Source organism: Abramis brama, assembly GCF_963993115.1.
Source record: "Abramis brama genome assembly, chromosome: 2".
In the NCBI taxonomy this organism is placed as follows: domain Eukaryota; kingdom Metazoa; phylum Chordata; class Actinopteri; order Cypriniformes; family Leuciscidae; genus Abramis; species Abramis brama.
In genome coordinates, this window is record NC_139964.1 from 13404803 (window position 1) to 13429740 (window position 24938).

General features: G+C 37.6%; 3 protein-coding genes across 3 annotated transcripts in view; 2 read left to right on the plus strand and 1 right to left on the minus strand.

The window, feature by feature from the left end:
- Positions 1-9447, plus strand: part of LOC311069424 (B-cell receptor CD22-like) — a gene marked incomplete at its 5' end in the record, with an annotated part of 17325 nt that extends 7878 nt beyond the window's left edge. The window contains 5 exons of the mRNA XM_084092588.1: positions 6957-7002; positions 7154-7234; positions 7508-7567; positions 8960-9019; positions 9155-9447. Coding sequence (XP_083948714.1) covers positions 6957-7002; positions 7154-7234; positions 7508-7567; positions 8960-9019; positions 9155-9166 — 259 coding nt within the window. The 3' untranslated portion in view covers positions 9167-9447. The remainder of the gene's footprint in view (positions 1-6956; positions 7003-7153; positions 7235-7507; positions 7568-8959; positions 9020-9154) is intronic.
- Positions 1-24938, plus strand: part of LOC311077723 (uncharacterized protein) — a 118210-nt gene that overhangs the window by 40705 nt on the left and 52567 nt on the right. The gene's annotated exons all lie outside the window — the stretch shown is intronic.
- LOC311069439 (uncharacterized protein) lies at positions 21919-22728 on the minus strand (the record flags this gene model as incomplete). Its single annotated transcript, XM_084092611.1, has 2 exons — positions 21919-21928; positions 22019-22728. The coding sequence occupies one exon, from the start codon at positions 22726-22728 to the stop codon at positions 22036-22038; it is 693 nt and encodes a 230-aa protein (XP_083948737.1). The 3' UTR covers positions 21919-21928; positions 22019-22035.

A 24938-nucleotide genomic window follows, 5' to 3' on the forward strand; every position in this document is an offset into this window, starting at 1 on the left:
TTCTGCATCAGAAACTGATAGCATATTACGTAGCTTAGCAATGTTTCTAAGGTGGAAAAAGGCTGTTTTTGTAACATACGAAATATGATTTTCAAAAGACAGGTTACAATCGAGTATAACACCCAGGTCTTTTACTGTAGAGGATAAAGTAACAGGACATCCTACGATGTCAAAGTTGTATTGTGAGAGGTTCTGTGGGCGGTTTTTTGAACCGATAAGTATTACCTCTGTCTTGTATGGATTTAATAAAAGAAAATTACGCGTCATCCAATCTTTTATATCTTTAACACACTCTGTCAATTTGGATAATTTAGCGTTTTCATCCGGCCGTGATGAAATATATATTTGAGTGTCATCAGCATAACAATGGAAACTAATTCCATGTTTCCTTATAATATTTCCAAGTGGCATCATATATATTGAGAATAACAGAGGGCCCAACACAGATCCCTGCGGCACTCCATAGTTTACTGGAGTTATGATCGATTTTTCTCCATTTAAATAGACAAAATGGTAGCGGTCAGATAAGTATGATCTAAACCAGCTTAATGCTTGTCCTTGAACACCAGTATAATTTTGTAGTCGATCTAAGAGTATTGTGTGATCTATAGTATCGAACGCAGCACTTAGATCAAGTAAAACTAGTATTGAGATACAGCCTTGGTCAGAAGCTAAGAGTAAATTATTTGTGATTTTAACGAGCACAGTTTCAGTGCTATGATGCGGCCTGAATCCTGACTGAAACTTTTCATAGATATCATTTTCTTGCAAGAAAGAGCCCAGTTGAGTGGACACAACTTTTTCTAGTATTTTAGACATAAAAGGTAGATTTGAAATGGGTCTATAATTTGCTAGATTATTATGATCTAATTGTGGTTTCTTAATGAGAGGTTTTATAACTGCCAGTTTAAATGTTCTTGGAACATGACCTAAAGATAAAGATGAGTTAATAATATTGAGGAGAGGCTCTTCCACTACAGGTAACACTTCCTTCAGTAGTTTAGTTGGTATAGGATCTAATAAACATGTTGTTGTTTTAGATGAAGTGATAAGTTTATTTAACTCTTTTTGTTCTATAGTTGCACTGTAATTGTTCTTGCGGGGGGATAATTGAGGCTGAATTATAAGGTGCGATTGAGGATTGAACGTTTACAATTGTGGTTCTGATGTTTTCTATTTTCTCAGTGAAGAAGTTCATGAAATCATTACTACTAAACTGTAACGGGATATTTTGTTCGGGTGACGTCTGTTTATTTGTTAGTCTAGCCACGGTGTTAAATAAAAACCTAGGATTGTTTTGGTTGTTTTCTATTAGTTTGCGGAGGTGCTCAGCCCTGGCCGCTTTTAGGGCCTTTTTATAACGTGACATACTGTCTTTCCACGCGATTCTAAAGACCTCTAAATTAGTTTGTTTCCATTTACGCTCTAAATTACGGGTTTCTCTCTTTAGAACATGCGTAGTATTATTGTACCATGGTGCTTTAATTTTCTCTCTGGCCTTTTTTAATCTAATGGGTGCAACAACATCCAATGTTCTAGAGAGAATGGTGCTCATAGTGCTAGTTAGTTCTTCTAGTTCATCTGTTTGTTTGGGTTCAGGCAGCAGCTGAGACAGATTAGATAAGCAATTTGAGAAATTATCTATGGTGGATGGAAGGATTGTTCTGCCTGGTCGAAAACGCGGCACAGCATGACATATTACAGCAGTACGTAATATGCAAGTTACCAAGTAATGGTCAGTGACATCATCACTTTGTGGAATGATATCTATATCGGTTGGATCGGTTCCATATGATATAATTAAATCGAGTGTGTGATTAAGACGATGAGTTGGTCCGGTGACGTTTTGCTTGACCCCAAAGGAATTTAATAAATCTGTAAACGCAGCCCCTAACGCATCATTTGAATTATCTACGTGTATGTTAAAATCTCCAACAATTAATGCTTTATCTACATTGACCAATAGATCTGAGAGAAAATCTGCAAACTCTTTTAGGAAATCAGCGTAAGGCCCAGGCGGTCTATATACGGTAGCCAAGGCTAGAGATAATATGGATTTTTTTCTAACATCTAAGAGCGTAACATTTAGTACAAGTATTTCAAACGAAATAAACTTATAACCCGTTTTCTGAGTAACATTGAGAATATCTCTATAGATTGTTGCAACACCGCCGCCACGACCAATCAGACGGGGTTCGTGCTTATAGGAGTATCCAGATGGAGTAGACTCATTTAGACCGAAATAATCATTAGGTTTAAGCCAAGTTTCAGTAAGGCAAAGTACATCGAAGCTATTATCTGTGACTATTTCATTTACAATAACTGCCTTAGGTGTGAGTGATCTAATGTTTAGAAGACCTAGCTTTAGAAATTGTTTTTGATTACTAATAGCAACATTTTCTGGTTTAATAACAATTAGATTTTTTCTAGATCCTGCAGTAGATTTATTATTTGATCTCACTAAACGAGGAATAGACACAGTTTCTATGCAATGTTCTACACTATTTATATCAGTTAATTTGGTGCAGCAGAGACTATGATTTGGACTTTTGGTTACTAGTCAAAAGGTATTTAACATTTTGGAGATGTTATCTGACAGAAGATCCGATCCGAATCTGCTTGGGTGTAAGCCATCAGCACGGTAAAGCCTAGGACGCTCCCAAAACAGATTCCAATTATTTACAAAGAGCAGTTTCTGCTCATTGCACCATGATATTAACCATTCATTTAGCGCGAATAATCTACTAAACTTTTCATGACCTAGTCGGTACGTGGGAAGCGGTCCTGACACAATGATCATTATATCAGGCGATGTGCTGCGTACCGTATCGATCAGATTCCTGAAGTCTTTCTTCAGAACCTCTGTCTGGCGCAGCCTGATGTCGGCCCCTCCCGCGTGCAGGACCACAGTTCCGACGCGCTCGTTCAGAATCTCGGGAACGTGAGCAGCGATTTCAGAAACACGAGCACCAGGAAAGCAGTGACTATGCACCTTACTTTTATTTAACGTAGCGTGTACGTGTCGAACGATGGAATCACCGATGATCACAGCATCGCGTTCTGTTTCGCGAAGAGGGGAGAAGCGGTTTTGTGTGGATATCTCGAAAACCGGGAGGGTCGGAGAGAGTTTTCTTGGTCTAGACCTGACTCGCGTCTTCCGCTGCGGAAATATCCAGGCTTCGTGGTGGCATGTTGGAGCCGGCGTAAACGAGACCATAGCTGATCGCGGCCTCGACGCTCGTGACCGATGCTGAGTAACGCACGGAGTAGACGAGGTCGGAGTCAGCGGGTTAGTAACGTTAATCACTGATTTGTGTGCATCGGCGCGTGATGTTTCAAGAGCTAACCGCCGGTCTATCAGCTCGGCTTTTCTCACTAAAAGGTCGTGGATCTGTTTCTCAACAGCTTCCAGCTCAGACTGTACCGCGTGTAGCTCAAATGTGTCCTCACCTGCACCAAAAGGTAGACTACTTACATCTGATATATTCGCCATTTTAACAGATGGACAGTAAGTTAAGTTAGCAACGACGCTACCAGTGATGCTATCAATATTAATACTAATTTATGGCTTAAGTCTTGGATAAAATCCGTCTTTTTAGTGGTACGGGTGTGGAGTAGACGCACGATAGGCGAAAAAAATGTTTGTTTATAAATGAGTGCGGAGAAGACGCGTTCAGCCGTGATCCACGGACGTAACCTATAAGAGTATCCAGCGTTGGATCACTAGGCTTGAGACGCATCTGCTCAACAGTCCGCGTTATAACTATGAGGTGAGGAAAAATAGAAAATGTTCGTTGTAAGTGAGTTTAAAGAGAAATCAAGAATTATAAATCAATCGATGGAGCTCCAAAGACAACAACGCGTTCAGACGCGACGCATGCGCATTCGAAACAGGAAACAGGAAGTTGACCAATTATTCCTATTATGCAAGTGTTTGTTTTGTTGCAGAACCAAGCACACTGAAAGTGGCAATGATGAGTCCTAATGCAAAAGAATGGCAGGAGGCGGCTGACTTGGAACATGAATCACTGCTGGAAAATAAGACGTGGGATTTAGTGAAATTGCCAAAGGATCGGAAGGCCATAGGATCGAGATGGGTGTTTAAAGTCAAGCATCATAGTGACGGACGAGTGGAGAGATACAAGTGCAGACTTGTTGCTAAGGGTTACTCACAGAAGTATGGTGCCGACTACGATGAAACCTTTTCACCCGTGGTACGTTTTAGCTCAATTCGTACGTTGTCCTTCGCTGTCCAGAATAACATGCATGTGCATCAGATGGATGTGGTAACCGCATTTCTAAATGGACACCTGGATGAGGAAATATATATGGAGCAACCAGAGGGATACATCAGACCAGGGGAGGAAAGTTTGGTGTGCAAGCTGAAGAAGTCAATATATGGACTGAAGCAGTCCCCTCGCTGCTGGAGTAAAACTTTCACAGAGTTCATGAAGGACATTGGCATCAAACAGAGTACATCAGACCCGTGTGTGTTCGTGAGATCTCGACAGGAGCTGGAGATATTAGCTGTGTATTTTGATGATCTAATTCTGATCACAGAGTCGATGGAAAGCATGGAAGAGCTGAAACTCGCTCTTAAGAAGCACTACAAGATGAAGGACATGAGAGAACTGTCCTATATCTTGGGGCCTCTGTCATCCAAGACAAAGAAAAAAACTGTGTGTTACTTCATCAGCAGCATTACATTGAAGCCATTCTTCAAAAGTATGGTATGCATGAGGCAAATCCCGTTGCAACTCCAGCTGATGTAAATGTAAAGCTAAAAAGGAATGATGGTGTCAGCAAGCCTGTGAACCCAAGTACTTACCAGTCTATGGTAGGTAGCCTACTGTATGCTGCAATGGCCACACGACCCGACATAGCACAAGCAGTGAGCGTTGTGTCAAAGTTCAATGCAAATCCAAGTGTTGCACATCTGACTGCGGTGAAGAGAATTCTACGGTACTTGAAGGGAACACTGAAACTCACTCTCAAGTATGAGCGGTCAGAGTCTGGAACTTTGGTCGGTTTCTCAGATGCTGACTGGGCTGGAGACCAGGACAATCGTCGCTCTACAACCGGTAACGTGTTCTTACTGGGTGGAGGAGCGGTGAGTTGGCTCAGCAAGAAACAGTCAACTGTTGCTCTTTCAACAGCAGAGGCTGAGTATGTTGCACTTAAGCCTGGTTCACACGGCAGGATAATTAGGCCGATTTTAGTCCCGATTCACCCCTTCCGACAATCTTAAGGATGCTCCGATATTGTAAAATAATCTGATCAGATATTCCTGCCGTGTGTGGTGTCTTAAGGCTGCTCTCGTCTGCTCGGAAGGACTTCGGGACCGCTCCGATCTCAAATCGGGGATATCCAACATGTTGGATTGTTTTGGCCCGATTTCTCCTCGTGTGTGGTGTCCCCCGGGGACAAACGAGCACGCAGCCTGTGGACTGTGGCGTGTAGATTTTTCTTTCATCCATTGGCTGCTCTATACTATAGTATTTTATCACGCTATCATTCATTCAAGTGCTAAGAAACAATTCAAGCGCGATAAAACGCAAAAAAGAACTTACATCTGTACTGGCGGCGCGCTGTCTGTAAATCTCCTCTCTGTGTGATGCACACACACGCGCACACACACACACACACACACAGAACTCATGCGCACAGAATCCCGCTTCAGACAGCGCGCTGCCGCATTGAGTTCTCTTTCACGCTTGAACGGACAAAAACACACAAAAGTATGCCAAAATGTTCACTTTGTCAAGTATCCTCGTAAGCACAGTATTAAATTACGCTTGATCTCGAGGGATTTTGCGAGATTTCCCGTCTGACATGGGAATGCTCGGGAGTCAAATCGGTTCGTGTGTGATGTGTTGATTTTGCCGTGTGGCTGCGCACCACACACTGTACGACCAAAACTGTTAGACCCGTGATTTTTTATCGCCATGTGTGGGGTCTCTCAGGTTTGGAAAATCGGCCGACGATTTTAAAATCGTCCCGTGTGAACCAGGCTTTAGCCAAGCAGCTCAGGAATGTGTCTGGCTAAGACGACTACTAAGTGATCTTGGAATGGATGCTCTCCTGTGGTGATCCTGGAGGACAACCAAGGAGCAATAGCAATCGCAAAGAATCCAGTTGATCATTCAAGAACCAAGCACATTGACATTCGCTACCATTACATTTGTGAATGTGTGCAGAATGGACAAATACAACTGCAGTATTGTCCCACAGATGACATGAAGGCAGATATCTTGACCAAGCCAGTGGTGTGACAGAAGTTTGAGTATCTTAGGAGTGAGATTGGACTCGGTTTCATTTAATTCTCTTTAGTCTGATCTTAAATGGCTAAACTGTGTTTAGTGTTAAATATGTTATGGGTGTAAAACGATTAACATGGAAAAAGGATTAAGAAATGTTTTTTTTTGTGTGTGTGTGTGTGTGTGTGTGTGTGTGTGTGTGTGTGTGTGTTAATATAATTTACTAAGAAATGGCTTAGTCCTATTGTAAAATTAAGTGGGAGTGTTGTTATATAGTAATTTGCCAATAGGTGTCACTGTTGTATTGCCATCTAGTGTGTCACTACAGTTCTGTTATTCATTCTTCTTCGTTGTTTTTCCTGCTTTGTTGGATATAATAAAAAAGCATGTTAAACTTCGAAAAATAATAGGTCCCCTCTAATGTAGGTTCGTCTCTGGTCGTGATGAACGTGAACTTAAGGCAACATTTCCCATTCTTTCTTTCCACACTGACAGCTACTCAGTTAGTTATTGAATAATGAAATCTGAAGCTCATTACTGCAGTAAATCCTGAAGATAGACCCGATTTCATCCCATTCAAAGTGGCAGTGCCACATCCTATAGAGAAATACCTTTAGTTAAAATCATATCTGTGTATTAAACATCAAATAATTTCTGAATCTGATTGGTTGTAATTGTGTCAAATTACTGTCTTTAAAGGGGAATCAGGAGGATGAAAAAGAGAAATGACACACAGGAGTCTCAGGTGAGAATAATTATCAGAAGTTTACTGATCAGGGAAATTAACTGGTATCTAAATGATTGAAAGTCTGAATGTAGCAGAGACTTTTTCTAGTGAGTTGTTTATAGACGTTATTTATTTTCTCTTTATTCTGTTTTTTTCTTTAATGGCAAAGATGAATCATTCCAGACCTGATCATGTCAGATGCAACGCTTATGATGTTGAATTGAGTGATCTTGTGTATGAGAATGTAATGGTAAGTGTTTCCTACAGTAGACTAAACTCTCTTCACCTTTAGCCAAAAGGAATTAAACGCTCAATGTCAGTGTGGAAATATCTATGTTGACTAAGTATATGGGAATTTAATTAAGTGTTAATTAAGTAATCAGGTGGATGCTGCACATTGGTGGTGGTTGAGGAGATTCCCCCTTCTATGTAAAGCGCTTTGAGTGCAGAGAAAAGCGCTATATAAATGTAAGGAATTATTAATTAACACACTCCTGTTTTTACTTTGTCTTCATTCATAAAGACTGCTCAACTTGATGATTGTAAACCCGAACTGGACTCGTCTCTGTATGAAAATCTTCCAGTAAGTAAAAATACCCACTAGATAGAGACAAAACCCAATCTATTAGCCTTTCCTCTTGACACATGTTGTTGATGCTTTTATTTAAAAGCAGTGTGTGAACAGTGTGAACATATCTATATTGACTAAGTACACTCACCTAAAGGATTATTAGGAACACCTGTTCAATTTCTCATTAATGCAATTATCTAATCAACCAATCACATGGCAGTTGCTTCAATGCATTTAGGGTTGTGGTCCTGGTCAAGACAATCTCCTGAACTCCAAACTGAATGTCAGAATGGGAAAGAAAGGTGATTTAAGCAATTTTGAGCATGGCATGGTTGTTGGTGCCAGACGGGCCAGTCTGAGAATTTCACAATCTGCTCAGTTACTGGGATTTTCACGCACAACCATTTCTAGGGTTTACAAAGAATGGTGTGAAAAGGGAAAAACATCCAGTATGCGGCAGTCCTGTGGGCGAAAATGCCTTGTTGATGCTAGAGGTCAGAGGAGAATGGGCCGACTGATTCAAGCTGATAGAAGAGCAACTTTGACTGAAATAACCACTTGTTACAACCGAGGTATGCAGCAAAGCATTTGTGAAGCCACAACACGCACAACCTTGAGGCGGATGGGCTACAACAGCAGAAGACCCCACCGGGTACCACTTACCAAAAAGAGTCTACAATTTGCACGAGCTTACCAAAATTGGACAGTTGAAGACTGGAAAAATGTTGCCTGGTCTGATGAGTCTCGATTTCTGTTGAGACATTCAGATGGTAGAGTCAGAATTTGGCGTAAACAGAATGAGAACATGGATCCATCATGCCTTGTTACCACTGTGCAGGCTGGTGGTGGTGGTGTAATGGTGTGGGGGATGTTTTCTTGGCACACTTTAGGCCCCTTAGTGCCAATTGGGCATCGTTTAAATGCCACGGCCTACCTGAGCATTGTTTCTGACCATGTCCATCCCTTTATGACCACCATGTACCCATCCTCTGATGGCTACTTCCAGCAGGATAATGCACCATGTCACAAAGCTCGAATCATTTCAAATTGGTTTCTTGAACATGACAATGAGTTCACTGTACTAAAATGGCCCCCACAGTCACCAGATCTCAACCCAATAGAGCATCTTTGGGATGTGGTGGAACAGGAGCTTCGTGCCCTGGATGTGCATCCCACAAATCTCCATCAACTGCAAGATGCTATCCTATCAATATGGGCCAACATTTCTAAAGCTAATGCTTTCAGCACCTTGTTGAATCAATGCCACGTAGAATTAAGGCAGTTCTGAAGGCGAAATGGGGTCAAACACAGTATTAGTATGGTGTTCCTAATAATGCTTTAGGTGAGTGTATATGGAGATTTAAATAACACACTCCTGTTTTTACTTTGTCTTCATTCATAAAGACTGCTCAACTTGATGATTGTAAACCCGAACTGGACTCGCCTCTGTATGAAAATCTTCCAGTAAGTAAGAATACCCACTAGATAGAGACAAAACCCTATCTATTAGCCTTTCCTCTTGACACGTTGTTGATGCTTTATTTAAATATTTAAATATTAATGTTTTCACTTTCTTTCTTTCTTTTTCAACCTAACAAGAAGAGGCTGTAGTATTTTGGACACAGTAAATATTACAGCCTTTATGTATCTCTTTGTGGGAGGAGCCCAGAATGATTGACAGGAGTGCCATGATGAGTGTGACTGAATCAATCAGGCGATCATTTTATCGATGGATGTGCGATAATGAAAGTAAACGATTAATGAATTTATGTAAAAGTGTGTAATCACTATAGCATGTTTCTCTTTATGCTTTTTTTATGCTTACTTCATTTAGATTATTAATGTTTTAAAACTTGAGTATCCATATTGTTTATGTTTCCAATAAAAGGCAGAAAACAATAAGGCTCTAGTTGTAAAATTCCACACTTTTCTGACATTCAATAAATTAGAATTAACAGCATAACAAATATTAAAGACCATTACACTTGGAGATTGCTAGAGAGAGAAAAAATAGATTGAACTAGATAAGATTAATACAATGATTACTGCACAAAATTACACTCGCAAACTTGCTGTTGTTCGGAACAACATTCCTATAAAAACGTCCTAAATATAGCCTATAGCAACATACATTTCAACTGGAAGTTAGTTCATATTCTTTTTATGATGATGAAAACAGAGCCGTTAAATATGAGAGTTGTGATCTCGCCGTCACACGGTCACGTAGTTCATGTATCTCTACATCAGGGGTCGGGAACCTTTTTATTTAGAAGGAAGAAATTTTTCAAAAGAGCCACAGCAAAGTTTATACTTGTGTATTAAAATACATTTGCGAATTTTTATGTAATAACAAATGCAGTAATACGACTTGCACTGGTAGTAGGTCTGTAGTTATATAGTAGGTGGCAATAACGCGTTTTTTTTTGTTTTTTTTTACTCCGTTACACCCAAGCTAAGGCTACTACACACAGTACATAAAAAAACACTATATTTTGTTCACTGACATAGTGCTGGTTTCTAGCACTCCTAAGACACCACAAAAAATGAGAAACGGGCATCATAAACAAGTGTTTAACAAGAAGTTTATTGCACCCTACACTGTTAGACCTTACCGGGGTTTTTTACAGTAAAATACTGGCAACACTGTTGCCAGTAAAATACTGTTAATTGTACAGTTCTTTACTGTAATCTAGTTTGTTTCTGTAAAAATGCACTAAATTATAGTTAACTAATTACACTCGCAGAAACCGACTGCCTTAAATTGACCATCTGTCATTTAAATGTATTAACTAAAATTTATAATGCATTAATAATGTGAGCAAAGTATTACTTTGAACTTCTTTCATTTGAGACCACTAAAAAACTATTGTACATAAAAAGATTTCCACTGGACCAGCAACTACACAGTCACCGCCTGTTAAATAAAGCAACATGCAGCAAATCATCAATGTTTGTAGATCTTCTCCTGGACTGAAGCACAGGCTCTACTCTTCTGCACAATGGTGACCCAAAAAATTAATTTTACAGTAAACTACTGGCAACAGTGTTGCCAGTATAAACCTGTTTTATAACTTACAGTTTATTACTGTTAAAATACATTTTGTGGGTGTGTCTTTTTTATCTTACACAGTTAACCCTTTCAACCCCACAGGGAAATCCACACTACAAGTAAAAAGTAACGATGCAGTGAGATAATTAAGGGAATATGTAAGTGATTGTAAGCAGAATCACTGAAGAAAAGAGAAACACAAGAACAGAAAATAGAGAAACACAATAACTACGACTGACGTCCAGCCATTACACATTATTACACTTATTATTAACCAGTATGACTTTATTTCTGTCATACAGAAGTTGTTATTGAGATGTTTAATTGAAAATGTTTGGTTTGAAGTTACCATTATAGAGATCAGTGCTTGCTTTAGTTGGGATGCTGATGCTAAAACATTAGTTTTTCTTTTGCTGCTTGAGCTGTGTTTTTGCAAGTCACACTTATGCGCACACAGTTTATGAATGACTGCAGTTTTAATGATTATGATGACAAAATCATCATATTGCCTGTTCATTCACTAAGGAATTCATTCTCACTTATTCAGAGTTTAATCCTCAATCAAAAGTGTTTCATTACCACCACTGTGAAAACGCAGCAATAAGATACAATGACTCTTTTTTTTTTTAACACATGATGCATAAGCAGAGAAACAGAGCTACACTGTGTTTTAGAAACACCGAGATATCACAATTTAGCACATTAATCTCAACAATGGTGGCAATATTTATTTTGTATTATTATTATTATTCATGCAGCAGTGCATGCTGGGAGTTTTATATTATCCTGGAACCCAGCATGCATTGCGACATGAAACTTTTCACCATTGTTGAGATTCATGTGCTGATTGTTGATATCTGTGTGTGTCTAAGTCAACCAGGAGTAAAATAAAATTGAATGCACTATATGATTACAATATTCTTCAGAAGACCTGATTACAGAAATATGCTAAATATGAGATAACTATAATTTCAATTATTATATACAGAAAAGATCAGAGAATCAGGCATGTCCAGCATGATTGTGACATCATCACAAAATCCAAAAACACCTGATCATCTTCTTCTTGGCTTTTTCTTGCCATAACAAATGTGTTTTATAAACTCACTGTCACAGCAGTCAGAGAGAGATGAAAGGTAAGAAGTCCAGAGACAAGAGACCAACTAAAGCAAATACTGATCTCCATCATGGTGACAACAAATTTTATTAATAACTAAATCTCTGTTAATTCTCAACAAGAACTTTTGTACATGTATGAAAAAAAAAATCGTAAACTGGTTTGTAAACTGGTTTCACACTCAGTGTGGCTGGAAGTCAGTTGTAGTTTTTGTGTTTCTCTTTTTTCTGTTCTTGTTTCTCTGTCCTTCAGTGATTCTGCTTATCAGGTGTTCATCAGTGTCTCAATTCACTCACTTCTTTTCATTCAAGGGGACTATATTAGTGAACTAGGGAATAGTGAATGAGGGTATAGGGTGTGATTGTGAAAACAGCCTCTGAGTGTCGACTTTGAGCACTGTTAATTCACAGTATATTCCTGTAGGCTACTTTTATTTTCTACGGTATATTACTGTTTTAATGGAAAATGGTATAATATTGTCAGAATTTTACAGCAAGGGTTAACAGTGTACTTACATTAATGAGATTTCTGTTGCTGCATCATTTTGCTGAGTGCTTTGTAGTTGGGGTCGTAACTGGTGAGATTCAGCTTCATGCAGGCATTCAGGCTTTCATCCGTTAACCTTGAGCGCAGGTTGTTTTTGATGTTGTTCAGATGTGAGAAGGTCTGCTCGCATGTGTACGTTGAGCCAAACATCTTCAGCACAGCAACACTGACACGATGCATTGTGCTGAAAGTGGCTGGAAGTTCGTTCCAGGTTTTCAGGATGAGATTGGAGGACACGTTGGAGTTTTCTCATATCTGCCCACTCATGTTGCTTTGCTAGTTCTGCCCACTGACGAGCGAGGCTTTCCAGTTCAGAATTCAAAGTTACAAATTTTGACACCCACATATCCGACACCTTCAGTTCAGCAGCTTCCAGCTCAAAATCTCCAATGGAGATGCCAGGGATGACACTCAAGTTTTGTGCGTCCATGGTGCACACATGTGGATGAGTTATCACTTTGAACAAATCGGCATATCTGCGAAAGTCCGCAAAACGTGATTTGAATGACATCAATAAATCGGACATGAAGGCTGTGAGCTGCCTGAGGTTGAAATGATGAGCGGGGTCCCTCGCTAAGCAATCCTCTCTGTATGCTCGCAATGTTTCGAAGTGCAGGAGACGGCTACTTTCAATGTCCCTGATAAACAGCTCCAGCTTTGTTTCAAATGCAAACACTGCCTGCTGCAGGGACAAGATTGTGTTTCAATGCCTTGCATTTTCACATTGAGGTGGTTCATATGATGTGTAATATCCACCAGGTAATGAAACTTCAGGAGCCACTCAATGTCCGTGAGCTCGGGATGAACATTTCCTTTCTTTTCCAGAAATGCTCTGGAAGCGGGCGAGCGCTTTTCCCCTGGATAACCAACGCACATTGCTGTGCAGTAGCAGCCCTGGATAATTACTCCCCACTTCATCCAACAGGGCCTTAAACTGGCGATCATTCAAAGCTCACGCCACAATGAAGTTCACAATGCGAACGACCAATGACATCACTTCGCTAAGTTCCTCTCCACGCGACTGAGCACACAGTGCCTCTTGATGCACAATGCAATGAAAATTTAAGATGGGCCGCTTCTCTTGCTCACACAGAAGGGCAACGAATCCTTTATGTTTCCCTAACATGCTGGGTGCATCATCAGTACAAACAGATATAAGTTTAGTCAGTGGTAGCTTTTTCTCTGCAGCAAAGTCCATCAGAGATTTTAACACATCCTCGCCTCTTGTTGTATCTTTCATCGGCAAAACAGCGAGACTCCCTTCACGCACCGTATTACCCGTCACATACCGCCCGACTATGCTTAGCTGTGCTATATTGCTCACATCGGTAGACTCATCCAAGGAAAGAGAAAAGTAACTACCTGAACTGATGTCGTTGATCTGCATCTCCTCTATCTGACGAGCCATGACGAGTGCACGATCATGAACAGTTCTTGCAGACAAAGGCATGTCTTTGATTTTTTGGATAATTTTATCCTTGTTTGGGAGGTCGTTAAACAGTTCTTTAGCCATACACTGTAAAAAAGAATACATTGATTTTATTGATATCTAATTAATAAAAATGAGGCAACAGATTACAAGCAATATTATTAATTAAATTTAACAAATTAGAATTGAGTAATATTTAATCAAATGAATTCCTTAAAAGTTAACCATTTAAAATGAGTAAAATTTACAAAATATCTTTTATTGCCAACATTGAAGACACCTGGTGTTAACAAGCAGAATCACTGAAGGAGAAAACCATAATTAAAGTCACCATTGTGGAGATCAGTGTGTGTTTTAGTTTGGCTCTTGACCTTAAATTATTAACTTTAAGTTTTGTTTGGCTGCTGTACATGAGTTATAACAGACAGATGAACAAATAGAAAAGGTCATCTGATGGTGTTGGTTGTGTTTTAACATAATCATTATTTCACAATCATTTGACCTGAATCACTGAACTCATATAGAGTCCAATTTATGAATTAGGTTTACTTTATTAATTATAGCAGCACTGGCCTTGTACGGCATAATATTTTTTTAACTTTTACAATGTAAGGCAAATAATTTCTAAAAAGTTTCTCTTACATAAAAAGGAGACACACAGACATCAATAATCAGCCTGTGATTCTCAACAATGGTGACATTTATAAAGCATGTTGCAGTGCATTCTGGGTTCCACCAATCAAAACTCATTCATGGCTCCCATCATGCATTGCTGCATGAATAAATAATGAGCTTATGTTCAGAGGTGATCTGTTCGTCACCATTGCTGAGATTCATACACAAAATCTTGATGTGTTTGTGCCTAAAAAAAAAAAAAAAAAAAAATTATTTTTTATTATTGATTTGATCATTTGGATTTCATTGAAAAGGCTAAAAATATTATACTGCTGTAATTAATAAAGTTAACTTAACTCATAAATTGGACTCTATTCAGTGATTCAGGTCTAATGATTGTGAAATAATGATTATGTTAAAACACAACCAACACTTTTACATCACCTTTTCTCTTTGTTCATCTGGCTGTTATAACTCATGTACAGCAGCCGAACAAAACTTAAAGTAAATGATTTAAGGTTCAAGAGCCCAACTAAAACACACACTGATCTCCACAATGGTGACTTTAATTATGGTTTTCTCCTTCAGTGATTCTGCTTGTTAACACCAGGTGTCTTCAATGTTGGCAATAAAAGATATTTTGTACATTTTACTCATTTTAAATGGTTAACTTTTAAGGAATTCATTTGATTAATTATTACTCAATTCTAATTTGTTAAATTTAATTAATAATATTGCTTGTAATCTGTTGCCTCATTTTTATTAATTAGATATTAATAAAATCAATGTATTCTTTTTTACAGTGTACTGAGCATGCAACCCTTAATGTAGCCTCCATCTGTAAATGGTTTCCCACTCCGCACAATCTCCAGAGCGCCAGCAAAGCTCGCAGAATTCAGATTCCCGCCTTTATTAGTCCATGATAGCAGCTGCTGCTGTCCGGTTTCCATTATCCGCTGAAGCTCAGCACAAGCTTTTTCCTGCATTCCCCATTGGGATATTTTGCGGCGAACACTGTAAAAATGAATACGCTATATTTACTCAATAAAATTGTGGCAACAGATTACAAGCAATATTATTAATTAAATTGAACAAATTAGAATTGAGTAATAATTAATCAAATTAATTCCTTAAAAGTTAACCATTTAAAATGAGTCAAATTTACTTTTTTTTTTAAACAAAAATATCGAAATAACAGACAGACGTCAAAGATGAATTAAGAACTCTTTATTTTTTATTGGCAACATTGAAGACACCTGATGTTAACAAGCAGAATCACTGAAGGAGAAAACCGTAAATTGTAAGTCACCGTTATGGTGATCAGTGTTTGCTTTAGTTGGGCTCTTGACCTTAAATCATTAACTTTAGATTTTGTTTGGCTGCTGTACCTGAGTTATAACAGCCAGATGAACAACGAGAAAAGGTGATCTGATGGTGTTGGTTGTGTTTTAACAATCATTATTTCACCTGAACTCATATAGAGCCCAATGTCTGAGTTGTGTTTATTTTATTAATTATAGCAGCACTGTCCTTGTACAGCATACTATGTTTAGCCTTTTCAATGAAATCCAAATGATCAAATAAAAATATATATTTTTTTTTTATATAGGCACACACAGGCATCAAGATTTAGTGTATGAATCTCAGCAATGGTGACAAACAGATCACCTCTGATCATAAGCTCATTATTTATTCATGCAGCAATGCATGATGGGAGCTATGAAAGAGTTGTGATTGGTGGAACCCAGAATGCACTGCAACATGCTTTATAAATGTCACCATTGTTGAGATTCACAGGCTGATTCTTTTTTTTTTTTTTTTTTTTTTTTTTTTTAATTCGTTTATTCCAGGCAATGGCACAAAAAAAGTACAAGATAAACAAAATATGGTTAAATCATATAGTGCAAAAAAAACAAAAGAAAAACAAAAACAGAATATACAGTATTCAAATATGACGATCAAATTCTGCCTGAAAGGGAGTGGGAAGAAGAAAACTTATTTAATCCCACCCCAGTTCCCCATTTAGTGATTAATATTTGAGCTTCCTAGTTACTTTGCTCACAGATTATTTACAAATGTTATATCATGGTGGCGTTACCATAAGTAACAAGTAATTTTTATAACAACAATTGATACCAACAATGTAATAGGAATAACAATGCCAACAATGGTAATGGACAATATACCAACGATAGTAATAGACAATATAGGCTACCAACGATGGTAATGGACAATATACCAACGATGGTAAGAAAACACTGAGCACATGTTAACACTAAGAGACAGAATACAACAGCAATTTAACTACAATGTAATAGAAATAAACAATGCCAACAATTGTAATGGACAATATACCAACGATGGTAATGGACAATATACCAACGATGGTAAGGAAACACTGAGCACATGTTCACACTATGAGACAGAATACAACAGCAATTTAAATTAAAGACCCTCATCTCTGTATTTTAACCAGACCCAATGTTTATATAACAGTTTAAATTGATTAATAGTTTGACATTGCTTTTGTTGCAAGTCCAGTTTGTTCCAGAGTTTCACTCCACATACAGACACACAATAATATTTACGAGTGGTTTGGGCTCTCGGTAATGAAAAATGTCCAAAACCTCTCAAGTTATGAGCTCGCACTGGAGTTTTAAAAAAACGTTGTAAGTTAGGCGGTAATAATTTGTTAAATGCTTTATATAAGACTATTGATGTATAATATTTTACAAGATCATCAAATTTTAGCAACTTTGACTGCGTAAACAGATTATGAGTATGTTCTAGAAATCCAACCTTGTGAATGATCCTCACAGCTCTTTTCTGTAATATAACCAGAGGATTTATTGTGTTCTGGTAAGTATTTCCCCACACTTCAACACAAAAAGTAAGATATGGTAGTACCAGGGTGCAGTATAAAGTACGAAGTGCATTTTCATCAAGGTATAGCTTTGCTTTATTTATAATTGAGAGGCTTTTTGAGATTTTTGTTTTTATGTATCTGACATGGGGTTTCCATGACAATTTACTGTCAATTATTACTCCCAAAAATTTATTCTCACTCACAATTTCAATTTGGATACCATCAATACTTATTCTCTGTTCAGACATTTTGTTGCAATTTCCAAACATCATTACCTTAGTTTTATTTATATTCAAGGATAATTTATTTGTGTCCATCCACTTTTTTATTATCTTTAGTTCCCTGTTTACCGTATTTACGAGCTCATTATAATCGTCACTACTGTAAAATATATTCGTGTCGTCTGCAAATAGAATGAATTTCAGTACTTTGGATGTATTAAACATATCATTTATATACACATTGAACAGTTTTGGCCCCAGTACTGACCCCTGGGGGACACCACAAACAATACCAAGAGTATCTGATAAATACTGACCCATTTTTACAAACTGTGACCTCCCTGTTAAATAACTTTTTAACCAATCCCCAGCCAATCCCCTAATTCCATATCTTTCCATCTTTTTTAATAAAATTGAGTGATTAATAGTGTCAAAGACTTTTTTTAGATCAATAAAGATACCAACTGCATACTTCTTTTGCTCCAGTGCATTAGTGACTTCTTCAATAGCTTCAGTTATTGCCATTGAGGTAGTTCTTTTGGTCCTAAAGCCATACTGACCATCATTAATTACATTATGTTTCTCGAGAAATTTTTCAAGTCGAGAATTGAAGAGTTTCTCTAAAATTTTTGAAAATTGGGGCAAAAGAGAGATTGGTCTGTAATTAGTGAAAACGTGTTTGTTATCATTTTTGAAAAGTGGAATTACTTTAGCGATTTTCATTTTACTTGGAAAGCAGCCAGTCTGGAATGACAAGTTACAAATATAAGTTAAGGGTTTTACAATATTCAATATAACTTTTTTAATCAATGTCATGCTGATATCATGACAGTCAGTGGAGGACTTACTTTTACATTCCCACACAATATTTGTCACTTCCTGCTCATTTGTAGCTGAGAGGAAGAATGACAAAGAATTCCGTTCAATAGTTGATTTTTCGACTCCACTGTCTGGAATATCAGCGGCCAACTTAGGGCCAACATTTACAAAAAAATTATTTAACTTATTTACTACATTACTCATATTATAATCTTCACCATTTTCATCAATAAAGTGATCAGGATATGTCAACTTTGAGGATCCTTGTTTGATTAGGCTATTCAAAACATCCCAAGTTCCTTTTATATTGTTTTTATGTTCATATAGTTTTTTTTGATAATATAACCGTTTGCTTGTTCTTATAATATCAGTTAATTTATTTTTGTACTTCTTATATCTTTGTTCTGCTTCTTTTGTTTTTACTTTAATAAACAATTTATAGAGATTGTTTTTCTTTTTACAAGCATTAATTATTCCTTTCGTAATCCAGAGGCTTTTCTTATGTTTTTCCTTTATAAAATATTCTTTCACAGGGCAGTGTTTATTATGCAAGAAAATGAAGATATCTAGAAAATTACAATAAGCACTGTCCACATTAGATTCTCTGTAAACTGAAGTCCAATCCTGGAGCGCTAAACTATTGTTTAGGGCACGAATCATGTCCTCAGTAATTTTTCTTTTAGAGATCTTTATCATAGTATCTTTCATTTTCTTGAGATTACAGTCATACAAAGTAAAAACAGGTAAGTGGTCAGTGATATCACATATAAGTAGGCCACTGATGATTTGATTTCCCATAATGTTAGTAAAAATGTTGTCAATAATTGTAGCACTATGTGACGTTATTCTGCTCGGTTTCGTTATAGTTGGGTACAGAGACAAGCTATACATTGTGTCAGTGAAATCGTCAACGTTTTTTAGTTTGGTTGGATTTAACAAATCAATGTTAAAATCACCACAGATAAATATGTTCTTTTGTCTCACAGTAGAAAACAGTTTACCCATCCACTCATTGAAAGTTTCTATGCTTGAACCAGGTGCCCGGTATACACAACTCATGAAGATATTTGTCTTTTTATCATTATGAATTTCCACTGTTATGCATTCAAATAAACCATCCACAGCTATGGTCATATCAGTTGAAACATTAAATTTAACACACTGTTAGACCTTACCGGGTTTTTTTACAGTAAAATACTGGCAACACTGTTGCCAGTAAAATACTGTTAATTGTACAGTTCTTTACTGTAATCTAGTTTGTTTCTATAAAAATGCACTAAATTCTAATTCAAGTTAACTAATTACACTTGCAGAAACCAACTGCCTTAAAATGACCAACTGTCATTTAAATGTATTAACTAAAATTTATAATGCATTAATAATGTGAGCAAAGTATTACTGTGAACTTCTTTCATTTGAGACCACTAAAAAACTATTGTACATAAAGAGATTTCCACTGGCTCAGCAACTACACAATCACCGCCTGTTAAATAAAGCAACATGCAGCATATCATCAATGTTTGTAGATCTTCTCCTGGACTGAAGCACAGGCTCTACTCTTCAGCACAATGGTGACCCAAAAAACGAAATTTTACAGTAAACTACTGGCAACAGTGTTGCCAGTATAAACCTGTTTTATAACTTACAGTTTATTACTGTTAAAATACATTTTGTGGGTGTGTCTTTTTATCTTACACTGTTAACTCTTTCAACCCCACAGGGAAATCCACACTACAAAGAGTAAAAGTAACACTGAGACAGTGTTGCAGTGAGATAATTAAGGGAATATGCAAGTGATTGTTGAGCATTAGTGATGAACACCTGCTGTTAACAAGCAGAATCACTGAAGAAAAGAGAAATACAAAAACAGAAAATAGAGAAACACAATAACTACAACTGACTTCCAGCCATTACACATTATTACACTTATTATTAACCAGTATGACTTTATTTCTGTCATACAGAAGTTGTTATTGAAAATGTTTGTTTGAAGTTACCATTATAGAGATCAGTGCTTGCTTTAGTTGGGATGCTGATGCTAAAACATTAGTGTTTCTTTTGCTGCTTGAGCTGTGTTTTTCCAAGTCACACTTGTGCGCACACAGTTTATGAATGACTGCAGTTATAATGCTTGTGATGACAAAATCATCATATTGCCTGTTCATTCACTAAGGAATTAATTCTTATTCATTCAGAGTTTTATCCTCGATCAAAAGTGTTACATTAGCACCACTGTGAAACTACAGCAATAAATTACTATGACTCATTTTTTTTTAACACATCATGCATAAACCAAAAAAAACAGAGCTACACTATGTTTTAGAAACACAGAGATATCACAATTTAGCACATTAATCTCAACAATGGTGGCAATATTTCTTTTTATTATTATTATTCATGCAGCAGTGCATGCTGGGAGTTTTATATTATCCTGGAACCCAGCATGCATTGCGACATGAAACTTTTCACCATTGTTGAGATTCATATGCTGATTGTTGATATCTGTGTGTGTCTGAACCAAGCAGGAGTAAAATAAAATTGAATGCACTATATGATTGTTATTTTTCAGAAGACCTGATTACAGAAATATTGATTTCATTTTGTAGATACACAGATTTATGCTAAATATGACATACCCATAATTTCAATGAATATATACAGGAAAAATCTGAAAATCAGACATGTCCAGGATGATTGTGACATCATCACAAAATAATAAAAACACCTGATTGTCTTCCTCTTGACTTTTTCTTGCCATATCAAATGTGTTTTATAAACTCACTGTTACAGCAGTCAGAGAGAAATTAATGGTAAGAAGTCAAGGGACAAGAGACCAACTAAAGCAAATACTGATCTCCATCATGGTGACAACAAACTTTATTATTAACTAAATCTCTGTTAATTCTCAACAAGAACTTTTGTACATGTATGAAATCAATAATCGTAAACTGGTTTGTAAACTGGTTTCACACTCAGTGTTGCTGGACGTCAGTTGTAGTTTTTGTGTTTCTCTTTTTTCTGTTCTTTTTTCTCTGTCCTTCAGTGATTCTGCTTATCAGGTGTTCATCAGTGTCTCAATTCACTCACTTCTTTTCATTCAAGTGGACTATATTAGTGAACTAATGTAGGGAATAGTGAATGAGGGTATTGGGTGTGATTGGGAAAACAGCCTCTGAGTGTCGATTTTGAGCACTGTTCATTTACAGTATATTCCTGTAGGCTATTTTTGTTTTCTACGGTATATTACTGTTTTAATGCGAAATGGTATGATACTGTCTGAATTACGCCTTTTTTTACAGCAAGGGCTAACAGTGCAGATTTATGAAGGTACAAAGCAACCCCCCCTCCTATTTTGTTTATTCTATTTGTATATCTTAATTCATAGCCATCAAGACAGAAATCAATACCTTTATCATCGTTAAACCAGGTTTCAGTAATTGCAATAATGCTAAATGGATGAGAGAAATGTTCCAAGTAATCTTTGATAGCCTCAAAATTAGTGTACATGCTTCGACTATTAAAATGTATTATTGACAGGTTATCTTCTGATTTTACACTGTTTTCATATTGTTCTTGGGTAAAATAATTGCAGTTTTTAACAATCGAAGAGAAAAAATTATTGTCAGGGTCTATCTCAGTATCTGTCTCTGTTATGGTGTGCTCTTTATACTCACACGTTTCCAGGTCCATTTGTTGATGATGTAGGATGTTCTGTAACATGTCTATATCAATACTTGGTGTAGTCTGTATTCTTGGTATGTTTAGCATTTTGATGATGTGAGTCACAAGCTACTTTGATACCAGGTGCTGCATCAATGTCAATACTTGTCAAGATCTTCTATCCTCTTCACCACTAAGACTTTTGCTTCCTCCGGTGTCCCATTTAGTTTGATGAAGATCTTACAGTTAGTTACCCAGGTTTGTTGAATCTTGCCTTGTTTCCTAAGTTGTCGTGCAATCCTTGCAAGGTCAGCATTTTTCTTTGTCAAGTGTTCATTTATGAAAACATTTGTGCCTTTCAGTTTGCGTCCTTGCTTCAGAAGTGCTATTTTCTTTTTCCGATTGGTAAACCTCATAATGACCGCTGGTGGTCTCCCGTTCCTCGTGGGCAGTGGGTGACACGCCTCGATGTACTCCAGGTCCGTCTCTATCCCCCTGCTCTGGAGGTAGGAAGCAACCTGTTGTTCCACCGACTGTATCTCCTGGTCGCTGAGCTCCCCGCTGTTCGCGGCCACCGCACGCGCATAACTGCGCGGCCTGATCTTGATGCCGGTGATGACCACATCATTCACACGGGAGTATTGCTCCAGCTCATCCACTCGCCGCTCGAGATCCTCAATGCGCTGGTCTTTTTCCGCGTTCTGGAGGCGTAGTTGTTTCACCTCCTCCAGTAGCCCCAGGAGCTGCTCCTGCTGCGCTCTAACCGCAGTCACATCGCCGCACAGGGAGTGGAGAGAGAGCTTTATCTCCTCGAACTCCTCCGGTGTCGGGCCTTTCCTCGATGGGGGCATTCTGGTGATTTATACGCCAAAATATCCAAAGATAATACACACTCCGAGTCTCAGCTCTAATTGCACGTGGCCGCCATCTTTCGAAGCGATTCTTGATGTCTGTGTGTTTAGAAACTAAATAAAATAAATCTTTTTTTTTTTTTTAGATATATTAGATAATTAATTATAGCAGCTCTGTCCCTGTACAGGATCATATTTTTAACTATATGAGTCCAGAGATTCAGGTCAAATGATTGTGTAATAATGATTGTTAAAACACAACCAACACCATCAGATCACCTTTTCTCATTGTTCATCTGGCTGTTATAACTTAGGTACAGCAGCCAAACACAATCTGAAGTTATTGATTTAAGGTCAAGAGCCCAACTAAAACAAACACTGATCACCATAATGGTGACTTACAATTTACGGTTTTCTCCTTCGGTGATTCTGCTTGTTAACATCAGGTGTCTTCAATGTTGCCAATAAAAAATAAAGAGTTCTTAATTCATCTTTGACGTCTGTCTGTTATTTCTATATTTTTGTTTAAAAAAAAGTAAATTTTACTCATTTTAAATGGTTAACTTTTAATGAATTAATTTGATTAATTATTACTCAATTCTAATTTGTTCAATTTAATTAATAATATTGCTTGTAATCTGTTGCCACAATTTTATTGAGTAAATATAGAGTATTCATTTTTACAGTGAATGCTGCATGGTGCGTCTCAAAATGTCTCTTTACATTTGACTTTTTGAGCGACGCAATACGTTCATTGCAAATGAGAGACACTGCGGACCCCGACTTCTCCACAAATGCAAAGTGATCCGTCCATTCGGGCTGGAAAGAACGGTAATCGTCGTCTTTTTTTCTTTCCGCCATATTACTCTTGTTGATGATGATTTTTAATTTAGCTAGCTAGGTAACGTTAGTTGTTTAACTTTTCTGAACATGACATAAAACATAAAAATTCAGCTCTCTGAAAGGCAGGCTAGCTACAGGCCAAAACGCCGCTGTCAATCATATTAAGCTGCGAGTCTCTGACCTAAATATTTTGCACATATTTTATTTAACTTTACACATTCATAATTATACATTAATCAAGTATGTTAATAGTTTAAAAATAATTTTATCATCATGTTCAAGGGTTTATTTTTAGGCAACATTTGAAAATTGGAGAGCCATATAAAATCCGGAAAAGAGCCATAGGTTCCCGACCCCTGTTCTACATAGTTTCAAACAAATCCGCGTTGCCACTGATTTTGAGTGGGGCAGAGACAGCAGCAGTATTTGCAGCAATTATCGGTAAATATTGACGCATAATGTACATTGATTATTACGTTGACACCTAAAGGTATAGTGGAGGATTTTCTTTTTCCGGGTGGATCATCAAGACTAGGTCCTCCTAATTGTCAATCATTCTGATGATATGTTTACGTAAGGCCGTCATACGTGCTCTTCCCTAGGTAGTTTTCGCTTTCTGTGCATGCGCACTTTCAGGTGTATATGTGTGGTGATCTACGGTTTCAGCCATTCATTGAAGCTCGCCGTTCTCACCGGGTTTTTTCAAAATGTCTGAGGGTCGCAAGAGAAAAAGTGTCTATGAATTGTATGACAAGAAGAGAAAGGCCTCTGAAGAAACAAACAAGTCCAGAGTGTTTTTGGGAGAATATTTCACACGCTGGCGTGCGCTAAAAGCACAGGTTGTGCTTCCCACTGATGCCTCAGTCACGAAGTTTCTACTCGACAGGTAAAGTTTGGCATGCTATTTGGAGAAATCCATTTAAAATCACTAGAACTAGGCTCGTGCATGCTCTCTCGTGCACACGTTTAATAGGCGTTCCCTCTCGGAAGCAGGTAGAGTGTTGCGCATGTGCATTTTTTCAAAAAGTGGAGAGGGCGGTTCTTTTCTAAAATTCGGGAAAAACCTCCACTATACCTTTAAATGACTTGCATATGGTAGCATTTTTTTATCTGGGGAGTAGCAGAAACACAGCATTAATACAATTTTGTGTTGAATTTTGGAGGGAAATGGGGTGCTCCCATAATGTAGAATACAGTTACAGCAACCATTTGCAGCAAATTTCTGTAAATGTATGTTGGAGAGACGGCATTACATTAACATTGTGGTTAGTTAAAGGCCATGTTGCAGGTTAGAGTACCCAGTGAGCCAATGTATAGAAAAATAATGTAGGAACTAGATTTAAATATAAACATATACTTATAAAACG